Source organism: Canis lupus, chromosome 11 (assembly GCF_003254725.2).
Source record: "Canis lupus dingo isolate Sandy chromosome 11, ASM325472v2, whole genome shotgun sequence".
Lineage (NCBI taxonomy): Eukaryota > Metazoa > Chordata > Mammalia > Carnivora > Canidae > Canis > Canis lupus.
The window spans coordinates 56813387-56833007 of NC_064253.1; the positions used below are offsets into that span (position 1 = coordinate 56813387).

Genomic DNA, 19621 nt, shown 5'->3' on the forward strand with positions numbered 1-19621 from the left:
AGAATTTTGGGGGTGTATAAGCATTCAGCCCATAACAGATGAGTCTTTGTTTTAAAGTCATATTAAATGTACTTATTACAATCTTCTGGTGCTTTAGTCAGTGTTCGTGTTTGGGGAATTGTGCCGTTTCCTCTGTTCTTGTTTGGTATTGGATTCATGCTCTTTTATTTAGTCCTGTCTGCAAGTCTTCGCCTGGCACAAGGGGAGTTTTTGTTTGCCATTTTTTGGACGATTTTTACTTTATTTTTTTAAATTTTAAAATTAAAAAAATTTATATTTTAAAAGATTTTTATTTATTTATTCATGAGAGACACAGAGAGAGGCAGAGACACAGGCAGAGGGAGAGAAGCTGGCTCGGGGACTGGACCTATGACCCTGGGTTCACGACCTGAGCCAAAGGCAGACACTCAACCACTGAGCCACCCAGGTGCCCTGACCATTTTTACTTTAATGCAGCTTTTGATGAACAGTTTCATGTGTGACACTCATTGTGTGCATGATAGGCAGTTTTATGCCTATATCAAAATGTATTCACTCATTAAATGTTTAATGAATGAGGGTCCCTTGGGCTGCCAGTTGAAGTACAACCATGCATAAGGACCAGGAGCTGTATCATCTTGCAGAATGGCAAAAAATGATCTGTATTGGGCATCTGAGTGGTTCAGTGGTTGAACGTCTGCCTTCGGCTCAGGTCATGATCCCCGGGTCCTGGCATCAAGTCCTACTTCAGGCTGCCTGCAAGGAGCCTGCTTCTTCCTCTGCTTATGTCTCTCCCTCTCTCTCTCTCTCTCTCTCTCTCTCTCGGTCTCTCATGAGTAAATAAATTTAAAAATCTTAAAAAAAAGAACACAAAACGATGATCTGTATTGAGCAGAGAGTTGAGGGATGGGGAAGGCCCGTCTTTTTGCTAATAAAAGCTGATGCAGCCGGAAAGGCTTGTTTTGTTGTCATCTGTAACCAGTTATGGACCTCGCTGAGTAGTTTTAAGCTAGAATATGCTTTCTGTCCTCGAAGTTTCTTTTAACAAGCTTTGCCTGGAGATATCTTACTTTGAGAAGTATTTGTTTTCTTAGGACTGTCAGGTGCTCAAGCAGAATGTCAGTGTTCCCCTGAGGCGTGGACCATTTTAAAGCTCCCTGTCTCTACGGATTCGTTCTCATCAGATCAACAGCAGAAATTATTTCAGAGTTCTGGTTAGAGTTCTGGTTCACCTTGGGGTGGGGTGGCTGTGGGCCTTAGCTTTGAGACATGAAGGCCCAGGTGATGGGGGGATGGGGGACGAAGAGCCACCAAAAGGAGATGGACAGAAGCATGAACAGCTCCTCCCGAGGAGTAGCTCTGCCCTGGGAACTTTCCCTGCTGACCGTTAGATTGCTCATTGACATGTAATTTGAGCGGGGACCCAAGCAGTCATCAGGTCTGAAAGATGGAGAACAGTGAGGGCATTGGATCTGGGTTTGAATCCTGGTTCTGCCACTTACTTTTTGTGTGGCCACAGGCAGGTGACTGAACCTCACTTTTCTGACCTGGGAAATGGAATTGGTTAGTGGGAATAAACAGCTTCCCTCATGAGGCTGATGGGAATCCATAGGGGACCTCTAGGGGTACATTGGCTCATACCAGAATTCCTTTACAGCCCTGCAGAATGCAACCACATGGCCCAGGGAGGCCTGCTGTTCTACAAAATTAAGCAAAGTAAATTGGTAACTCTGGATTTACTTAGCTAGTGATTAAATAACAGTTTAGTTAATAGGCTATTAATGGTCCCCAGGTGTTGGTAATTCTGAGTATTTGCTTTTGAGAGCAGTTGTATAATTTCTTCCGGTACTTTAATAAAGTTTTTTTTTTTTTTTAACAGAAAATACTGTGTCTAACAAATGGTGGTCTCAGGGGCTATTTTTGGGAGGATTAAGTGATATAGTGCATATTAAGCCTTTACTATAACGTCTAACCCACATTAAGTACTCAGTATAGGTTATCTGCTACTGAGACTCAATTGGTCACACAGGTCAATAGACTCCCCACGAACTCACCACCACCTAGTGGCAGCTAGTGGTTCTGCATACATTATGAGGTAGAGTCATTTAATTGCTTGAAATTAATTCCATGTAATTTGAGCTCCATCAAGTATCACAGAGACTTTTTTTCAGAGTGTGACTTATTTGCCTGAGAGCAGGAATTTATGTTTCATTAAACAGTGAACTGACATTTTTCAGCTCCATGGTTGGCATAGAGTAAAAAAAAGTGTTAAGGGCACCAGTAAATGAAGTGGGGAAGCAGAAGTGCTCATGTGTTATTAGTAGGAATGTGAATCGGTGTACCATTTCTGGAGGACAGATGGTGATGGAACAGAAGTCTTCAGTGTTTTCATCTTTTGTGGCGACTATTCCTCTTCTAGGAATCTATCTTGAAGAAGAAAAGTTAGAGGGGCACCGGGGTGCGGGGGGGTTGGTGCTCAGTCAGTTGAGTATCTGCCTTTGTCTCAGGTCATGATCTGGGGTCCTGGGATGGAGTCCCATGTCCGCTGTCTGCTCAGCGGGGGATCTGCTTCTCCCTCTGCCTGCTGCTCTGCCTACTTGTGCTGTCTCTCTCTGTCAAATAAATAAACAAAATCTTTAAAGTTAGAAAAAAATCTATGTAGAAAGAAAAAGTATATAAATAAGTACATATAAATAAGATAGCATTACCTATAATAGAAAAGTGTAGGGAACAATTCCTTTCATTTGTTAATCAGATTTCTCTCTCTCTTTTAGATTTCTCTATCTTTATAGCAATGATTCTTCAAAAGAGTGAGGGTGTAAGGGCAGGTAGGCATATTGACATCTGGTGCAGAAGAGCTGGGATGAGGGATCAAAATCTGCTCTGGGAGCTGTGTAGTTTAAGAACATGTAGTTGGGCATAGATATCTTGGCAGCTAGAGATAATACAGAAGAGCTGTATTGTAGTGGATATGTGCTAATAGATTTCTGTTTGGGGTATGTTGGTTAATAGGGAATAGGAATATTGATGAAGGCAAAAAATTTTGGACCTTTGAGGAGGAAGGGGCCTGGATTGGGTTATTGTAGGGACATTAGACCAACATGATTGAAATACAGGCCTGGGAATTAAGGGATACAGAGACACATTCCCAAAGGTAAATTTCTCCTTGTTTAGCTTTGTCCAAGACCTGAAGGTCAAATTGCCTTGACATGTATCTAAATCTCTTGATCTCTGATGCTGATATGCCCACAGTGAATATGGGGCAGGGTACCTCGTACGTGGAGGCACTAATCACACTAGTGATTAGTCTTTCTGACCTTAACTTTGGGGATGAGGTGGTACATCACGAGAGAACCTAATTGGGTTCTGTTGCCTTCATGTAAAGCTCTTTTTCCTTGGCCTCAATTGCAAGGCTCTCTGATATGGCCTGGTCCCTTCAGGTCTCACAGATTTTAGCTCTTCACAACTATAGTAACCCCTCTCCAAGCATAGTGTGTGAATAGCTGGCTTGTAATCATGTAATTTTAAATTAGTATACCATTTATTTAAAAGTCACAGCCTTTTTTCCAATAACTTCTTATTGCAGAACTTTTTCAAACATAAACATACACGGAGATGGAGAGAATAATTTAATGAATCTTTGTGTACCTGTCACCTTTGTTGATTTTCAGATGTTTCATTCCTTTCAAGTTGGTTCCTAATTCTTTTGATCAGTTTTAAATGGACTACATTATCATCTGATGACTGCATCATCAAGAATCTTGATGCTTGCCTGTTATTCCAAAAAATCAGAGGCTTGGAAAATATAAAGACTGAGGTGTGTTGGTCCTTCCCACAGAGGGAAACATACAACACTCAATTGCTGTATTCAGTGTTGCTTAGCGACATTCTTACTAGAAGATATTTGAGTGATTAATTGTGTAGGAAACTTCCTGTGATGAAGATATGTCACAAATGTGTGGGTTGACAAAACACACCTAGGTTCAGGGGAATAAGACATTTACTAAGCATCTTTTGCATGAACGAATGCTGGTTCGGTACTGGGGGGGATGATAAGATGACCTATGGGAGTCATGGCTACTTGTAGTTTGGAATCACCCAAGGTGAGAACCCAAGACATAGTTGTGAAATGATACTAAGAATACTAGACTGGGGCGCCTGGGTGGCTCAGTTGGTTAAGTATCTGCCTTTAGCTCGAGTCATGATCTCAGGGTCCTGAGATAGAGTCCCGTCTTGGCTCCCTGCTTAGCAGAGAGTCGGCTTCTCCCTCTGCCTCTCCCTTCCCATGAGTGCTCTCTCTCCTCTCTTTCTCTCTCAAATAAATAAATTCTTAAAAAAAAATACTAGACTATTTAACTCCTAGCAGTAGATTATAGAACACAAGTTACTGGGACTGAGGTTAGGGGTGGGGGAAATGAGAATCAACAAAAGGTACAAAGTTGCAGGTATGTGGGATGAACAAGTCTATGTAATACTGTATTAAATACTGGAGATATGCTGAGATAGTAGGTTCCAGGTGCTCTTAGGGCACACACAAAGATGGTAACTCTGTTGGGGCACCTGCTTGGCTTGTTGTCAGTAGAGCATGCGACTTTTGATCTTGGGGTTGTAAATTCAAGCCCCAGGTGGGGTATAGAGATTGCTTAAAAAAGAAAAAAGGTAACTATGTGAGGAGATGATATGTTAATTAGCTTGACTGTAGTAATCATTTCATTATGTATATAGCTATCAAATTAATATGTATTAAATATATAGTTTTCTTTTTTTAAGATTTATTTATTTATTTCAGAGAGGGGGTGGGCAGAGGGAAAGGGAGAGAGAATCCCAAGCACACTCCCCACTGAGCAGGAAACCCAACTTGGGGCCTGATCTCATGATGCTGAGATCACGACCTGAGTGGAAATCAAGTGTTGGATGCTCAATTGTGTGAGCCACCCAGGAGCCCTTAATATATATTTTTAAACTAAATGTATAAAAAGATATGTAACTTATTCTTAAAAGATAATAGAGATATAAAGTATTTCAAAAGTTATAAATAATATACAATTGATAACTGTTATTATAGTATCTGAACAAAGACTTTAAAGGAATATCCATAATAAAAATGAATATTTGGTGTGTTAAAAAAAAAAAAGAATGCCAGATTATTAGGACAATCCAGGTTCGTGATTTCCCAAGGCACCATCTTTGTGATTTTGAGCAATCTATTTGCTGGCCCTTGGTTCCCTCAATTGAAAAAAGAGCTGCTGGCCCTTTCACCTCTGAAATTATATGAATTATTTATATCGGACTGTATACTTAAAAGTGACCCTCAGACCTTAAGGGATCACAGACTCCAAGCCCTCATTTTAAAGATGAAGAAACTGCAGTTTCTTTAGGAGCATGCCCCTATCTAAGATCACAGACATAGTGATGGAAATGTCGAGTCTTTTGGGGTGATTTCCTGATGATTCCGAAATCTCAGTGTTTATGTTACCCATTCTATTTGGTTACACTGTGGCTTTTCTTGACTTCAGCTGTGACAAAACTTTGAGAAAGTTGTTTAGTTGAAAAGCTGCCTAACATTATGAAGGTGGGGGAATGATCAGTTCCCCCACACTGAGCAGAAATAAATGAACAAATTAAGAGTATCCCTAGATGTTCACTTTTCTTTTTTTGCTGTTACAGACAAGATATCACAGAATGGCCAAGACCCACAATTAAGGACCTACTTGAAAACCTTCTTTGAAGTAAAGCCCCACTCGTAGTGACCTTCTGAATGTTTTCCTGAGACTATCCTAATTCACTATTAATGGGAGAGAAAGTACTGTATCTCAGGCAACGGGATCAAGCCCGGGATTCAGCTTAAGTGGCTTGCAGACATTTTCATTGCTGGAGTTAGTAATTATTGTTTCAAACTTCCTTTTACAGGATAGCTAACAGCCAGGAAAAATATAGTGGAAAATGCAAAACAACGAAATTATAAAACCTGCCAAATACTTCTCGGAGTTGGAAAAGAGCATCCTGCTTGCTTTGGTAGAAAAGTACAAATATGTGCTGGAATGTAAGAAAAGTGATGCGCGAACTATTGCACTCAAGCAGCGTACCTGGCAGGCGCTTGCCCATGAATACAACTCTCAGCCAAGTGTGTCACTGCGGGATTTCAAACAGCTGAAGAAGTGCTGGGAGAACATCAAGGCTCGGACCAAAAAGATTATGGCCCATGAGAGGAGAGAGAAGGTGAAACGGAGCGTCAGCCCTCTCCTGAGCACGCACGTCCTGGGGAAGGAGAAGATCACCAGCATGCTGCCGGAGCAGCTCTACTTCCTGCAGAGCCCTCCAGAAGAGGAGCCCGAGTACCACCCGGACAACGCAGCCCAAGGTATGGCTTCCAGCAGGCGTGGTCTCTCTGGGTGCCTGCTTGACGTTTTAGTTTTAAGATCTTTAATTTCGAGGGAGTTTGTTAAAGAGAAACTTTTCATGTCAAACTTGATTTTTCCCAATTCAAAATCTCCAGATTGCATAGAACATAAAAACAAGAGGACCAGGATCCCTGGGGTGGCTCACCCTGCCTTTGGCACAGGGTGTGATCCTGGGGACCTGGGATGAAGTCCAGCTTTGGGCTCCCTGCATGGAGCCTGCTTCTCCCCCTGCTTGTGTCTCTGCCTCTCTCTCTCTGTGTGTGTGTGTCTCTCATGAATAAATAAATAAAATATTAACAAAACAAAACAAGAGGACCTGTTGATATCCTTGTTCTAGGGTCTCTCTCATCTTTATTATGAAGAATAAGGAAAAATAAAGGGCTCTATTAATACAGCTATTAATAAAGTACCTCAGTTGCTTATCTCAGCCTACGTCATCCATATTAAAGAAAATTTCTTTGAGAATTTATATTTATTCAATCTTATTTTTTTTAAAGATTTTATTTATTTATTTGACAGAGAGCACACACAAGCAGAGGGAGAGGGGAAGGAGACTCTGTGCTGAGCAGGCATCTCCTTCCCTAGGATCCCAGAACCCTGAGATTATGACCTGAGCCAAAATCAAGAGACGGAGTTTTATTAATTTATTTATTCTTAAAGATTTTATTTAAAGTTTGCAGAAGACACACTGTAAAGCAGAGAAATATTCCTAGGGAGGCCAGAGGGCTGCTCCCAGGACCTAGCAAGCACTGGCCTAGGAAAACTATGATCTTTGGCTTGCAGGATGAGAAATTCACTTATTAGCGTTCCCAGACTAGACTGAGTTCTGAGGGAGTGGTTAATTATAAGTCACAAGAAACTGTCTAAAACTAAGAATATTTTCCATGTGGAGTGAAAAAGATGGTAACCAAGTGAATTGAATACATGTTTTTAGTTAGCACATTTTTTCCCACTATAGGCAGATCATCCTGGGGATAATTAAAAATTTGTTTGCTGATCGTTTGACCAAGATTAAGTCCAGGGAGCCATTTGGACAGCCATAGTGTCATGAACATCACATATTGTTTTCCAGTGCAGAAACCCTGTGTGAGTTTTGATTCTTGAGTTCCCAAGCCAGGGTACCCCCCAGCAGATAGTGTTTGGGTGGACACTGCCAACTTTCTCTCTTACCTCTCCTTGTTAGCATTTATTGTGGATGGAATGCACTGCTAATTGACAGTGTCTGTCTCCTGGCCTCAGAGCCATTCACTCTCGGCAGGCAGTGAAGGGAGTGGTGCTGAGGGAGAGAGGCAGGTGAATCAGCCCGGCTGCTTTTCAAATTGTTTAGTTCCCTGAGAGATGTTGCTGAAGAAGATGCTGGTATAGACTGCTTTCACTTAATGTTGCAAATCTTTGATCTTAATTATTGTGTATTGACTTCATAGCGTTATTCTAAGGGGACAGTCGTATTTCCCCACTTTCAAATTCTAGAGTAGGATCTGGAAAGTTCATTCCAAAAACTTTTTTCTTTCTTTTCAGAGGAAATGATGTCATTCATTTACTCATAAACACAATTTATAAATTTCCAGTGAGAAGGGAACAAATATGAATTCTCAGTGTCCTTCTGTAGTGACATTTCTAGAGATTCACACTTGTAAAAAAGATTGTTTTTAAATTGAATGTTTGTACCTATATGACATGGGAGACTTCTCTTTTTGCTGGTGACGATCAAAGTACAGCCTATGCTGACTATTCCTGTTTCTAGGTCACATCTGGAGGTCAGTGGAGAACCGTGGTGCTTTGTCAGTTGGGAAGTGTGTCCAAAGTAATCTGTTAACACTAGTAGATAAGGTACTGGAATTCTCTTTATCCATTAAAACAGCCTTGAGGTTACCTCATTTTGTATTTCAACTTATTTTCAAGAAAGAAGAAGAAAGCTATAATTGTCATTTATCCCTTCTGGGGCTTGGTGGGGAAAAAGTTGAAAACTTGCATTAGGATATGGCTTTCATTTTGTGGTGTGTATTTTGACACATAGACTGTGTGTGTGTGTGTGTGTGTGTGTGTGTGTTTTACTGTAGTCTCTAACTCTGTGCTATCTAGTACAGTAGCCCCAAGAGGCTAGTAAACACTTGAAATGTGGGTGGGCTGAATTGAGATATGCTCTTGCATATATACACTGTATTATCAAGACTTAATACCAAGAACAGAAAGTAGAAAATCTTACTGATAATTTTTATTTTGATTACACGTTGAAATGATAATATTTTATATTGGATAAAAATATATTATTAAAATTAATTTCACCTCCTTTTACTTTTTTTAGGTGGCTATGAGAAAATTTTAAATTACACAAGCAGCTCGTATTATAGTTCTATTGGACAGTACTGTTCTCACACCTTACAGAGTAGTGCCTGTTACAGAATTAGATGATTAGAGATTTGTTGAAATTTGTTGAACAGGATGGAGCCTGGCAGTATTCCACTAGAGGCCTCTCTCCAACTGTTTCTGTGTGAGATGGTTTCGGCTGTGTCATCTTGATCACCATCCCCTGGATATTCTTAGCTTTGTCCATGACTTTCTTGAGATGTGCATCTGTATTTGAACATGGTAGTCTTAAATTTTAACTCTAAGGAATTATTCTAAGGAATAATTTAAGGTAGTCTTAAATTTTAACTCTAAGAATAACTCTAAGTCTTAAATTTTAACTCTAAGGAATAAAAAACCCCAGCATTTTTCCCCCTTAAATATATTGAAACAATTTGTACCCTATAGATTTATAATATGTGATCATTTGACTGTGATACATATCTCTTGTTATCGTGGGGGAACAGGTTTGCAGAACAAACTAAGGGAGCCAACAAAATGTGCTAGAGGTGGAAAGGAGAGTAGGATGACCAAATGTCAAATACATTTAAGAAAACTAAGCTTTCAAAAAAAAAAAAAACCTAAGCTTTCAAGTAGTACTCAACTATCTTAAGAAAACTGATATTTAGTTTCATATGCTGTTATATAATACTTATTATTCTTCTATTATAAAGCTATAAGTGAATAATGCAAACATAGGTACACAAGGCTATAATTAAATAATGCAAACATTTATTAGTAAATTCCATGATTAATCACTTTTTAATCTAATCCTCTTCTTTTGGGGATGGGAACTCCAGTACAGGGACTGAGTTGTAGTTCTAGTCATGGCACATTAACATCATTGGTCTGTGTAAAGCCCCCCTTTTTTGTGTTATTTATGCATTTATTCCCTTGTTATTATCACCATTAACCACGTTCATTCTTTTCTTCTGCCTCCTAATCATTCCAATGTGCTTGTGTATTCTCTCACATGTCCTTGACAGCAGGTATTTTGTATGCATGTATTTTAAATATGCAAAATCTGAACTAAAATCAAGAGTCAGATGCTTAACCTGACTCAGCCAGGTCTTCCTATCCATTTTGCACAAGATTAAGTTGTTTTCTACTTCGGGTGACTTTGTGTTACCTGGGAGAGAGATTGCATGGTTTGTGTTTGCAGCAGGTTGCCATTCCCAGGATAGCCTTTTTCCAATTAAGAGAAGATTCTCCCCATCTGAACACTAGCTTCCATTCATTGGAGCTAATATTTGTGTGAAAGTTAATTAACTACTCCATCAGGCTCTTCTAGTTTTAAGCTTCAGCTTCTGCCAGAGTTTTCTTAAGAGGCCTGAATTGTTTTTTCTTTAAAATTTATACATTAGCACACATTTAAACTAAAAAAGGACAGTTAAAAGTAGAGTCCTTTCTCTGCTCCCAGACATGACCATACTTGTCTTCGTGTTCACAGTTCTATAGAGACAAATTTGGAGATCAACATTTTAACTGTGTGCTCATATTCTTAATGATAGAGCATTTTGTAGTAGATACAACTTGGAGGTAGCATTTTTAAGATGCCTGAGTGATCAGCTGAGCAAGTGAGGCAGGAAGAAGCTGGGTGTTGTAGTAGTTGAGCTTGGATTTTGGAGTCACACAAACCTGGATTAGAGTCCTGGTTCTTTCAATTAGCCAAATGACTTTGGATATTGTGTTTGGTTTTCTTTTCTTTTTTTTTTTTTAAGATTTTATTTATATATTCATGAGAGACACACACACACACAGAGAGAGAGAGAGAGAGAGAGAGAGGCAGAGACACAGGCAGAGGGAGATGCAGGGAGCCTGATGTGGGACTTGATGCCGGGTCTCCAGGATCACACCCTGGGTTGATAGGCGGCACTAAACCGCCGAGCCACCTGGACTGCCCCGTGTTTGGTTTCCTGTAATACCTCTCTTGGAAGATTGTTGTAACAATTAAGTGAGGTGATGCTGCAAAGCACTAGCCTTGTGCCTGGTTAGCTACTCAGAAAATGGTAGCTGCCTTCATCATCATCATCATCATCATCATCATCATCAGGCCCCTAAAGCCTGGAATAGTTGAGATAAAAATTTAGAAATGGGGAGAGATGAGCAGCATCATGAGGGCATGAACGTTAAAGACTTAGAGGACTGTGCAGAACTACCCTCTGGAATGGAATCAAAGAAAAGAAGAGGCTAGAGGTCCCACAAAATGTCTATGTGTCCAGCCTTCAAAGAAGACACTTTCAGATCTCATAGTAGATGGGAAGCAGGTGAGGTAATCCTCTTTACAGTTGTTCACATCTGAGGGACCCTATTCTCGGGGCAAAGCCTTTCCCATTCCCTCGTCCTGTGCCTTGGCTCTCCATTCAGAACACGGTCCTGTATACCCTGTTGTGCTGAGTTGAGAGAGATGTGATCCCCTGCAACCAGTTCATTCCCATACCTTTTGGACATGGCCAGCAGTGTCCAGGCCATAGTGGGTTCTCCTCGAGGACGAACAATAGACAGTTTCTGTCTTCACAGTAGGCAGAGACCTGAGGGGGACATAGTTAAGCCACCAGTTTTAACAAGTGCCGTGCCAGAGGTAGGCTCAGGAGGCAGCAAGAATGTGAAGGCAGGACATCTAATTAAAGCCATAGCCCTCGGAGTTGGGAAAGATTCCTAGGGAGACATCTTCACTATCTCTGGATGACACAGAAGTACTTTTAACCTTCTCCTTCAGAAGCGAGACATCTACCTTTCCTTTCATCTTAATTAGGGACCAGTTATGGTAGTTGCGTAACCCCTTGGAGTAAAATAAACCAAACAGGAGCCATTTCCCTTTTATTAACAGAGTATTACGAGTTAGGTTTCCCCCAGCAGCCGTTAACATTCCCGGCATCCCATCTTCTGGAATAATGGAGTGGACTTATAACATAATCAACTCTGTTAATAAATTGATATTATTTTTCTCCAAGGAGACAATTCTCATTATTGGAAACATAAAGCATCCCAAGAAAGCCTTGGAGTCACAGCTGGAAGACTCCATAGGTTAGTGGAGTTAGTGTCTTCCTTATTGAAACTCCTTAATTGATAAAATGTCATTGCCCTATAAAAATACTAGTGCAAATGTGGCACCAGCTAAAATGGCAGCCTTTTGTATCCATAAGCTCTTCTCCCTTTGTGTTCAGAGCTTCAGCCAATAAATATTTACTAGGCATCCTCTGTGTACCAAGCAAAATAATTGGTACCCAAGGATAAAAGAAATGAATAAGCATGGTCCACAGTAATACTAGGATGTGGTAAGTGCCTTAACAGTAGAGTACTCATAGAGAAAGGAGAGATCTGGGGTTTCACAGATGCTGGACAAAGTAGGGGTTGGGGAGAGTTTAAAAAGGAGAGTCTGGAGTAAATGCAGGTTTAAAGGAGGCACAGGGCCCTGGGTTGGGGGAGAGAGGGGAGAGATGAATAATTAGCCCAGCTTCCAGCTGAAGGAACAGAGGCAGAATTGTGAAAAAGAGCTTGGCTTTTAAAGAATATGAAGCCTGTAGTAGGATTGCAGGGCGCCCAGGGTATTTTTGAATAAAGGAAGGTCAGAACAATGAAAACAGAGCCAAAGATGGGAACCCCAGGGGGATATTAAAGGTGAGGAGTGGATGCAGCAAGAGTCTTAGTCCTGGAAGGAGGCTTGAGAAGGAGCAATCAGAGAGGAAGTGTCGAAAACTGATCAGAGAGCCATGGTGCAGAAGCTAAGGAAGACATTTCAAGGATTGTTAAGTGCTAGGGAGAGGTTACGTAAGAGGGGCACTGAAAAGTTTCTTTGAGATCTGGATGTTGCCCCCCAGATGGCAGTGCTAGAGGTAACAGCCAAATGTTAGAGATTGCAGAGAAATGATGTGCTAGGAGGTTAGGCCGGGGAATGTAGACTCGCCTTTCAAGGAACATCCGTGAGGTGGCTCTCCAGGGGTAAGACCCGTGACCAGGAAAAGGAGCAGTGGCACCGTTGTGGAAATCGAATGTAATAAGTGTTCACGGTTGGATGAGAGCCCGAGATGGGGAGATCAGATGGAGGGAGAACTTAATCTGAAAACCCACTGCTGGCCTCGTGCCGTGGCCTTCTGCTCCCTCAGAGTTGTGCACATTCCCCTTTAGAACTTAGATCAACATAACAGGGTCTCCAGTTCTGGATCAGCATAGTCTTGAGCCACTGTTCCCATAGTTCACAGTTCTAGAAGTGACATGACAAAACTCTTTATCATTACTTCTGAAGGGAACACTGGTTTTGACTTGTGGGTTTTTCAAAAGTCAGGCATGGCAAGGGTACCCATAGACACGCAGGCTCATGCAGACGCTGTTTCCGCTACTTCCTGTGATGGGGGACCTGCCATTTGAAATAGGATCGATTTACTCTTTGCCTGTAAAATCTTTGAACGTATATGTTTTCTGCTACTGTTTTTCAGAATCATTTGCTGTTTCAAATAGAGAACTGTGCGATGATGAGAAAGAGTTCATACATTTTCCAGTGTGTGAAGGGACCTCTCAACCTGAACCCTCGTGTTCAGCTGTCAGAATCACAGCCAATAAACACTACAGGAGCAAAACCTCTCAGGAAGGTGCTTTAAAAAAGATGCATGAGGAAGAACACCATCAACAAATGTCCATCTTACAGCTGCAGCTGATACAAATGAACGAGGTGCATGTGGCCAAAATCCAGCAGATAGAGCGGGAGTGTGAGATGGCAGAGGAGGAGCACAGGATAAAAATGGAAGTTCTCAATAAAAAGAAGATGTATTGGGAAAGAAAGCTACAAACTTTCACCAAGGAGTGGCCTGTCTCCTCATTTAACCGGCCCTTTCCCAATTCACCCTAAGACTGCGGGGGTCGGCTCCCTTGTAACCAGCCCATGTGGGCAAAGAAAGCCTGGAACGTGAACTTGCGGTCAGGAACTTGTAACAGAGCTACAAGTAGGAAACTTAGAGCGGTAGTAGTCGCGTATTTAAGAATACATTCAGGTAAACAGCCAGCCGCACCCTGTGTACCCCTTCAGTGGCAAAGAAGCTGTTCCAGTCTCCTGAAAATGATCACTACGAGTGCTATAATTCTGAATGTAATGTCTCTTAATTAGAATTCATACAAGAACCATGTGCGAGTGTTGTTGTTGTATTTTTTTAAATCAGATTGCAAGTGTGACTATAAAGAAGTGTGGCTGATTTTTTTTTTTTTTTTAAATAGACAGCAGAACTTTTCTATCCAAATGAATGGGCTCCTATTGAAAGCAGCACAAAGACCCAGGAGGCCACACATTGTTTCTGCAGTGGTGGTGCTGTTGCTCAGAACTTGCGGGAAGTCCTTAGGGAACCTCCCTGAGAGCCGCACACAGCACCTCTCTCATTGTTTTTTGTTTTGTTTTGTTTTGTTTTTCTTATCAGTGTCGTTTTTTTGTTTTTTGAGTGGCTTTTCTGATTTTAAACAGTCCAGCATTTGGAAGGATATTTTCTAATGTGGCTCATAAACTGCCTTTTAAGGCCTTTCCCCCAAAGAGGAGTTCCAAATAGCAGCTCCAACCGTGATAGTTTGTTGGAACTAAGGATGTAACTGCTTTGAGGGAGAAACGTTCATTAGATTTCTATAATCTGTCATGTCTGTTTTATTAAAAGATAAGACTTGCAATTTTATAGTCACACTGTGTATGTTTTTTAAAGGTGCTGCCTCCCCCCACTGTGCTCATCTTTGATTTTCCTCTGTAGTGTCCTCCCAACTTTGTGCTACTGAGTTCATGGGCGCCCTGTTTTTAATCTCTAGCCACCTAGGGAAAGGCCCTTCGGTCACTGTGCTCATGGTGCTAGCTGATAGTAATGCTTTGTAGTTTGCATTGCATGGGTAGCATTGGGCTTTTTAAGAACCCATTACCAACATATTTGGAAATATGGATTGGCAAGTGGATATTTGGATTGGGTTGTGATATAACTTCTCCTGTAGCCTAGTGTTGAAAACATTTCTGGGATGTTGGACACAGCAGTAGCTGGAACAGTCAAAGTGACACTTACGTGCCAAGGCAGGTCAGCAATTTCTGAGTGTGAAATATCAAGGCCATGTGATGGGGAAAGAAAAGAATGTGTGGCAGAAGCTATGTAGGGAGTGTAAGGCTAGGAGTCAGGGCCTGAATTCTGATCCTGGCCCTGCCTCAAAGTACCATGTGACCTGGTGTAACTCCTTTTAATCCAGGCTCTGGTCTTTCCTGTTCATACAACAAGGAAGTTGGTCTAGCTAATGTTCAGAATCTGCTACAACTCCTCGACTATAATAGTCTGCAGGATGGGTACTGCCAACATCATGGTTGTCCAGAGGGCATGGGTCAACAGGCAGTAATTGACGACTTGCATTGGCTCAGCTTCCTGCCTTCATAATTTTGGGATTTGGGTCCTGGGAGCTATAAGTTCAATAAGATAAACAGACACTTGTTAGTGATGCACTGCATAAAACTTGAATGGATATCAGTTTATTCTCTACCCTGATCTCTTAATATAAGGAACTAGTTATTTGAAGGAAAGCTGTGAAGACTAGTCTTTGAAAGGAAGGATCCTTTTGTAAGGATTTGTGTCCTTCATTTCGTTTTTACCCAATGGACTCTTCAGATAAGACACATCTGGATAAAGTCCCAAGCTTAAATGATTTATGGGAGACAGGACTTGACTCTCCATGCCCTCTCACCCCTTCAGGATTAGGGCAGGGAACAGCAGGCCCTCAACATGGATGTCAACTGAGAGAAGTGTCGCTTTGCTTCACCTACTGATCCATCTGGAAATCTTGTTAATATGCAGCTTCTGGAGTGGGACCTGAGATTTTGCATTTCTTAAAAACTCCCAGGTTATGCCAGTTCTGCCTGTCTGATCATCACACTTCTGTGTAGTAAGGTTTCAGAGGACTCCAAGAAGATTTTACTTATTTCCCACCCCCTACCCAGATTGGGTTAGGTACACTTTGTGTGCAGCTTTGTGCTGGATATTATCCTCTCTCAGAATTTATCACTTAAGCACACAAACAACCATTGCAGAACACAACACAAACACAAAAAAAAATGCTCACACATAATGAAACTATAAAAACATGGAACTAATTCCTAACCAAACAAAGGATAATGAAACCAGCAGCCTAAAGCAACTTGCTCTACTGTTAATGATATTTATGAGTTTTTAACAGTTTTCCACTTGGGCTATGCATTAGAAATAGTATTTTATAAATAATTAGTCTCACCTGGTTCCATTCTCAAAAGATTCTTATTCAGTTGATCTGGGTTGGGGCCTGGTCCTCTACATTTTTTGAAAACTTTAATGGAGATTATAATACGTCATTGGGATTGAGAACCAATGGTGTAGAGCTCACAGATATGTCTCATTTGATCCTTAATCCTGTGAGGTCATGCAGAAGTAAGAAAATGATGCTCAGAGAAGAACCATCTGGTACCAGACCAGTAGCTAATAAATGGCAAAGCAGAAGCTCAGTTCCCAGACTCTTGATTAGAAAACAAACAGTCCCACCTGCCTGCCCCTGCCCCATCCCTCCAGGTTATATCAGAGATTTGTTTTATTCTGAAAGCCAGATCATGCCTATGGTGTACTTTGGTGTCTCCATTCATGGACAGGTATATGTTCATTTCACCGTTGAGTAGTTCCCTAACTGAGGTGGAAATGCAAAAGCATTTCTTGATAAATGTTGTAGGGAACAGACAAAATTTAAGACAGTTCACCATCCCCCCAGCCAGATCACAGACACAGCCCAGTAAGGGAGGGAAGACTTGTACACAGCTGTCACGTACTCCATTAGTGCATATCTTCAAGTGCATTTGTAGCTCAGAGCAAATAACCACCTCCTCCAGGAGGAAGGAAGCCTTCTGGAGGAGGTGGCATCTGAGCTAAGTCTTTAGAGTTGGCATTTGGACAGGTAGAGATTCAGAAAGAGGAGAACCTTTGCTGGATGCAAGGTCCTGTTGAAGATTCAAGAGGATGAGACACATGATTGGGAAGCAGTGAGAACATGGTGGATTTCCAAATTGGGCAGTAGCATGATCAAAACTGTGAGCCAGGAGGAAGAAGAGAAGGTGAAACTGAGTTTAGAGAAGATGAATCTGGGAGATGAGGTAGGAGGATCTGGCCCTGGTTAGGACGAGATGATAGAAGGATCTAGAGGAGGCTCTAGTCAGACTGGGGGAGACCAATGTCAAGAGCACTGCAGAGGGGGACGCAGTCAGGTTTGGCGGTGGATTGCTTTTGTTGGAGAGGAGGGGTGAGGTGTTAGAGCTAGATGCCTGAAAGAATAATCCTGCCAATTGAAATGAAAGCAGAAAGAATGCATTTCTGGCTCTGACTCAACGCAGGAGAGGTCGAGAGATGAACTAATGCTGTTGCCTGCCACTCAGCCTCAAACACGAGCACCTGCACCCATCTCTGCTTTGATTGTCCCATCTTCACTCTGGCTTTTGTCTCTTCTACTTGTCTGTCCGACACAGTAGCCCCTCTTTGGGTCTTTGTCAGCCCTCTTGTTTTGTGCTGCCTCTGCCCCCAGTACCTCCAGTGCAGCTAGCAGTGCATGTCACCATCTCTTATCATGGTTTTGTGCTAGAAAGTTCAGAAAAGATTCTTTAGCATGCCATGTTGTGTAAAGGGGCATTAGCGGAGGGGCTGGTAATCCCCATGTAGGCCTATCACAGCCCCTTTACAAAAGTCAAACATGGAAACCTGCCCTCTTAAGCATCAAAATTTTAGGGAATGTTTTATGAATTTCGCAAAGAATCTTAAAATGCATTGGCTTTTTTTTTTTTTTTTTTTTTAAAGAGGAAAGAATAAAGGAAGAGAGGTGGCATGGTGGCAGAGTGCGTTTGAGTTGTCAATAGCTTCTGCAGTGTCAGGTCAATTACATCAGCACTTGGTCTGGAGCAGGGGAAAGGAATGGCTCTGCCTTCTGGGAATGTCAGAAGGACCTGATAATTATATTTGGCAAAGCCACAAGGAGCGGTTCTGTAATGTCATTGCTAAGAATTACCCTTTTAATAGCATTTCTGGATGTCTGAGCTTTTCAAATGAAGTGACACTCTTTGCTGCCGTGGCTTTCCTCTTTCTTGGGCTGCTTCCAACTGGTCCTCCTGTTCCTCCTCGCCCTTGCTTTGATATGAGTTCATATTTTCTGTCTTCTGCCTTCCCAGCCCTGCTCCTCCAGCCCCTCCTTCTGCACCCACAATAGCTCCCACTCTCCCCTGTTTTAGAGGTGGAGTCAGGTGAGAGTGTGTGTGTGAGGGAAATACTTGCCAAAGGGTAGCACATTCAACAACATCTGGTATCGAGGTGAAGCGTAGCCTTAGACTAGCCAAACTGTGGACAACCTGCTTCCATGCTGCATCTGCTACCTTGGTGTTGGTGGGACTCAGAAGTCATGGGAAAGATCACCAGTGATCCGTGACAGCAACATATTCTTTTCCTAATCGTGCCATATATTATGCCCTTCAACACAATTTACTCATCTTTGCCTCCGTTTCTCCATCCGTGAAAGTGGTGTAATACTTATCTACCTCCCTTAAATGTTGTGAAGATTAGTCTATGTTAGTAAAGCACTTTTGAAATAAAGAGTGATGTAAGGCATTTTAACATTACTGTTGTCATTGTGATAAGGACGCCCTCCTGCAGAGAAGCTGCCTTATAGGGGAAGTACCGCAGGTACACTGTGGTTTAGGAACACCCAGTATAGAAAACTTCCATAACAGATACAAGAGTGGGATTATTTGCTTTGTCAAAAATTTCAACATGACATTTTCTTAAACAGCCTTTTGATGCATTTAGAATGAGATTCAATTTATAGGAGAGTGATGAAGGTTTTTTTTTTTTTAAGATTTTATTTATTCATTTGAGACAGAAAGGGGCAGAGAGAGAGCCTGAACAGGGGGAAGAAACAGAGGGAGAGGGAGAAGCAGACTCCCACTGAGCAGGGAGCCCGATGTGGGGCTTGATTCCAGGACCCTGAGATCATGACCTGAGCTACCCAGGTGCACTTGAAGTAAGGTTTTTATTTTATTTTATTTTATTTTTTATTTTTTTTTTTGAAGTAAGGTTTTTAAAGAGCATATCTATTGAATCTCCATACAACTGTTAACTGTTGGGTTTGCAAGCTGATTATTACCCTAACAGTGCAATTTATCATCACTAGGTGGAAAAAAGTCTAGTCCTACATTATCCAGATATCCAGATTATGCATGAAGGTTCTCTCACTGTTTTCACTCATTGGAATGAACAGAATGATGATCCTGCTACTTCTGAATGAGGATCAGAAGCTCTAGTTCTACTTGCAAAATGCCCTTACAGCACTGCCAGTGTGTGTGTGAGAGTGTGTGTGTGTGTTGTGTGCGTGTAAGATTAACCATGTACCTTCATTAAAGGGCTCAGAGTGGGGAGCACCTGGGAGCTCAATGGTTGAGCATCTGCCTCTGGCTCAGGGTGTGATCCTGGGGTCCTGGGATCGAGTCATGCATTGGGTTCCCTGCAAGGAGCCTGCTTCTCCCTTTGCCTAGGTCTCTGCCTCTCTGGCTCTCATGAATAAATAAATAAAATCTTTTAAAAAATCTTTAAAAAAAATAAGGGGCTCAGAGTAGGACGTTCTCTATCCATAAACATGGGCTCTCTTAACTCCTGATGACCGTCAAGAGATTTAATTGGGTTCTGGTTTGAGTCTTCTTTTTATGGGTTTGTTGGGGAAAAAAATTCCAAACCCTATTATTTAAGAAGTTGGGTTTTTTTGATAAAAAGAATATTTGTTACAGAGAAAATACTGTAAGTAGACATAGAAGTTAAGGTTTCAGTTTTTTGTCCCATCATCTGGTTCAGCTTCCGGAGTAATGAAGAAGGAAGCTCAGAGGTTGGTGCTCTGCTGGTGAG

At 41.6% G+C, this 19621-nt stretch overlaps 1 protein-coding gene across 5 annotated transcripts in view; it reads left to right on the top strand.

Moving 5' to 3' along the window:
* The window catches only part of MSANTD3 (Myb/SANT DNA binding domain containing 3), a 26004-nt gene extending 7664 nt beyond the window's left edge, over window positions 1-18340 (top strand). For 3 of the 5 annotated variants that reach the window (XM_025433373.3, XM_025433374.3, XM_025433376.3), the window contains exons 2-3: window positions 5890-6340; window positions 13163-18340. In XM_025433373.3, coding sequence (XP_025289158.1) covers window positions 5923-6340; window positions 13163-13572 — 828 coding nt within the window. In that variant the 5' untranslated portion in view covers window positions 5890-5922 and the 3' untranslated portion in view covers window positions 13573-18340. Of the gene's footprint in view, window positions 1-3673; window positions 3797-5889; window positions 6341-8124; window positions 8211-13162 lie in introns of those variants that run through there. The other 2 variants (XM_049116312.1, XM_025433375.3) reach the window with 2 other exon arrangements.
* Window positions 18341-19621: the final 1281 nt, after the last annotated feature.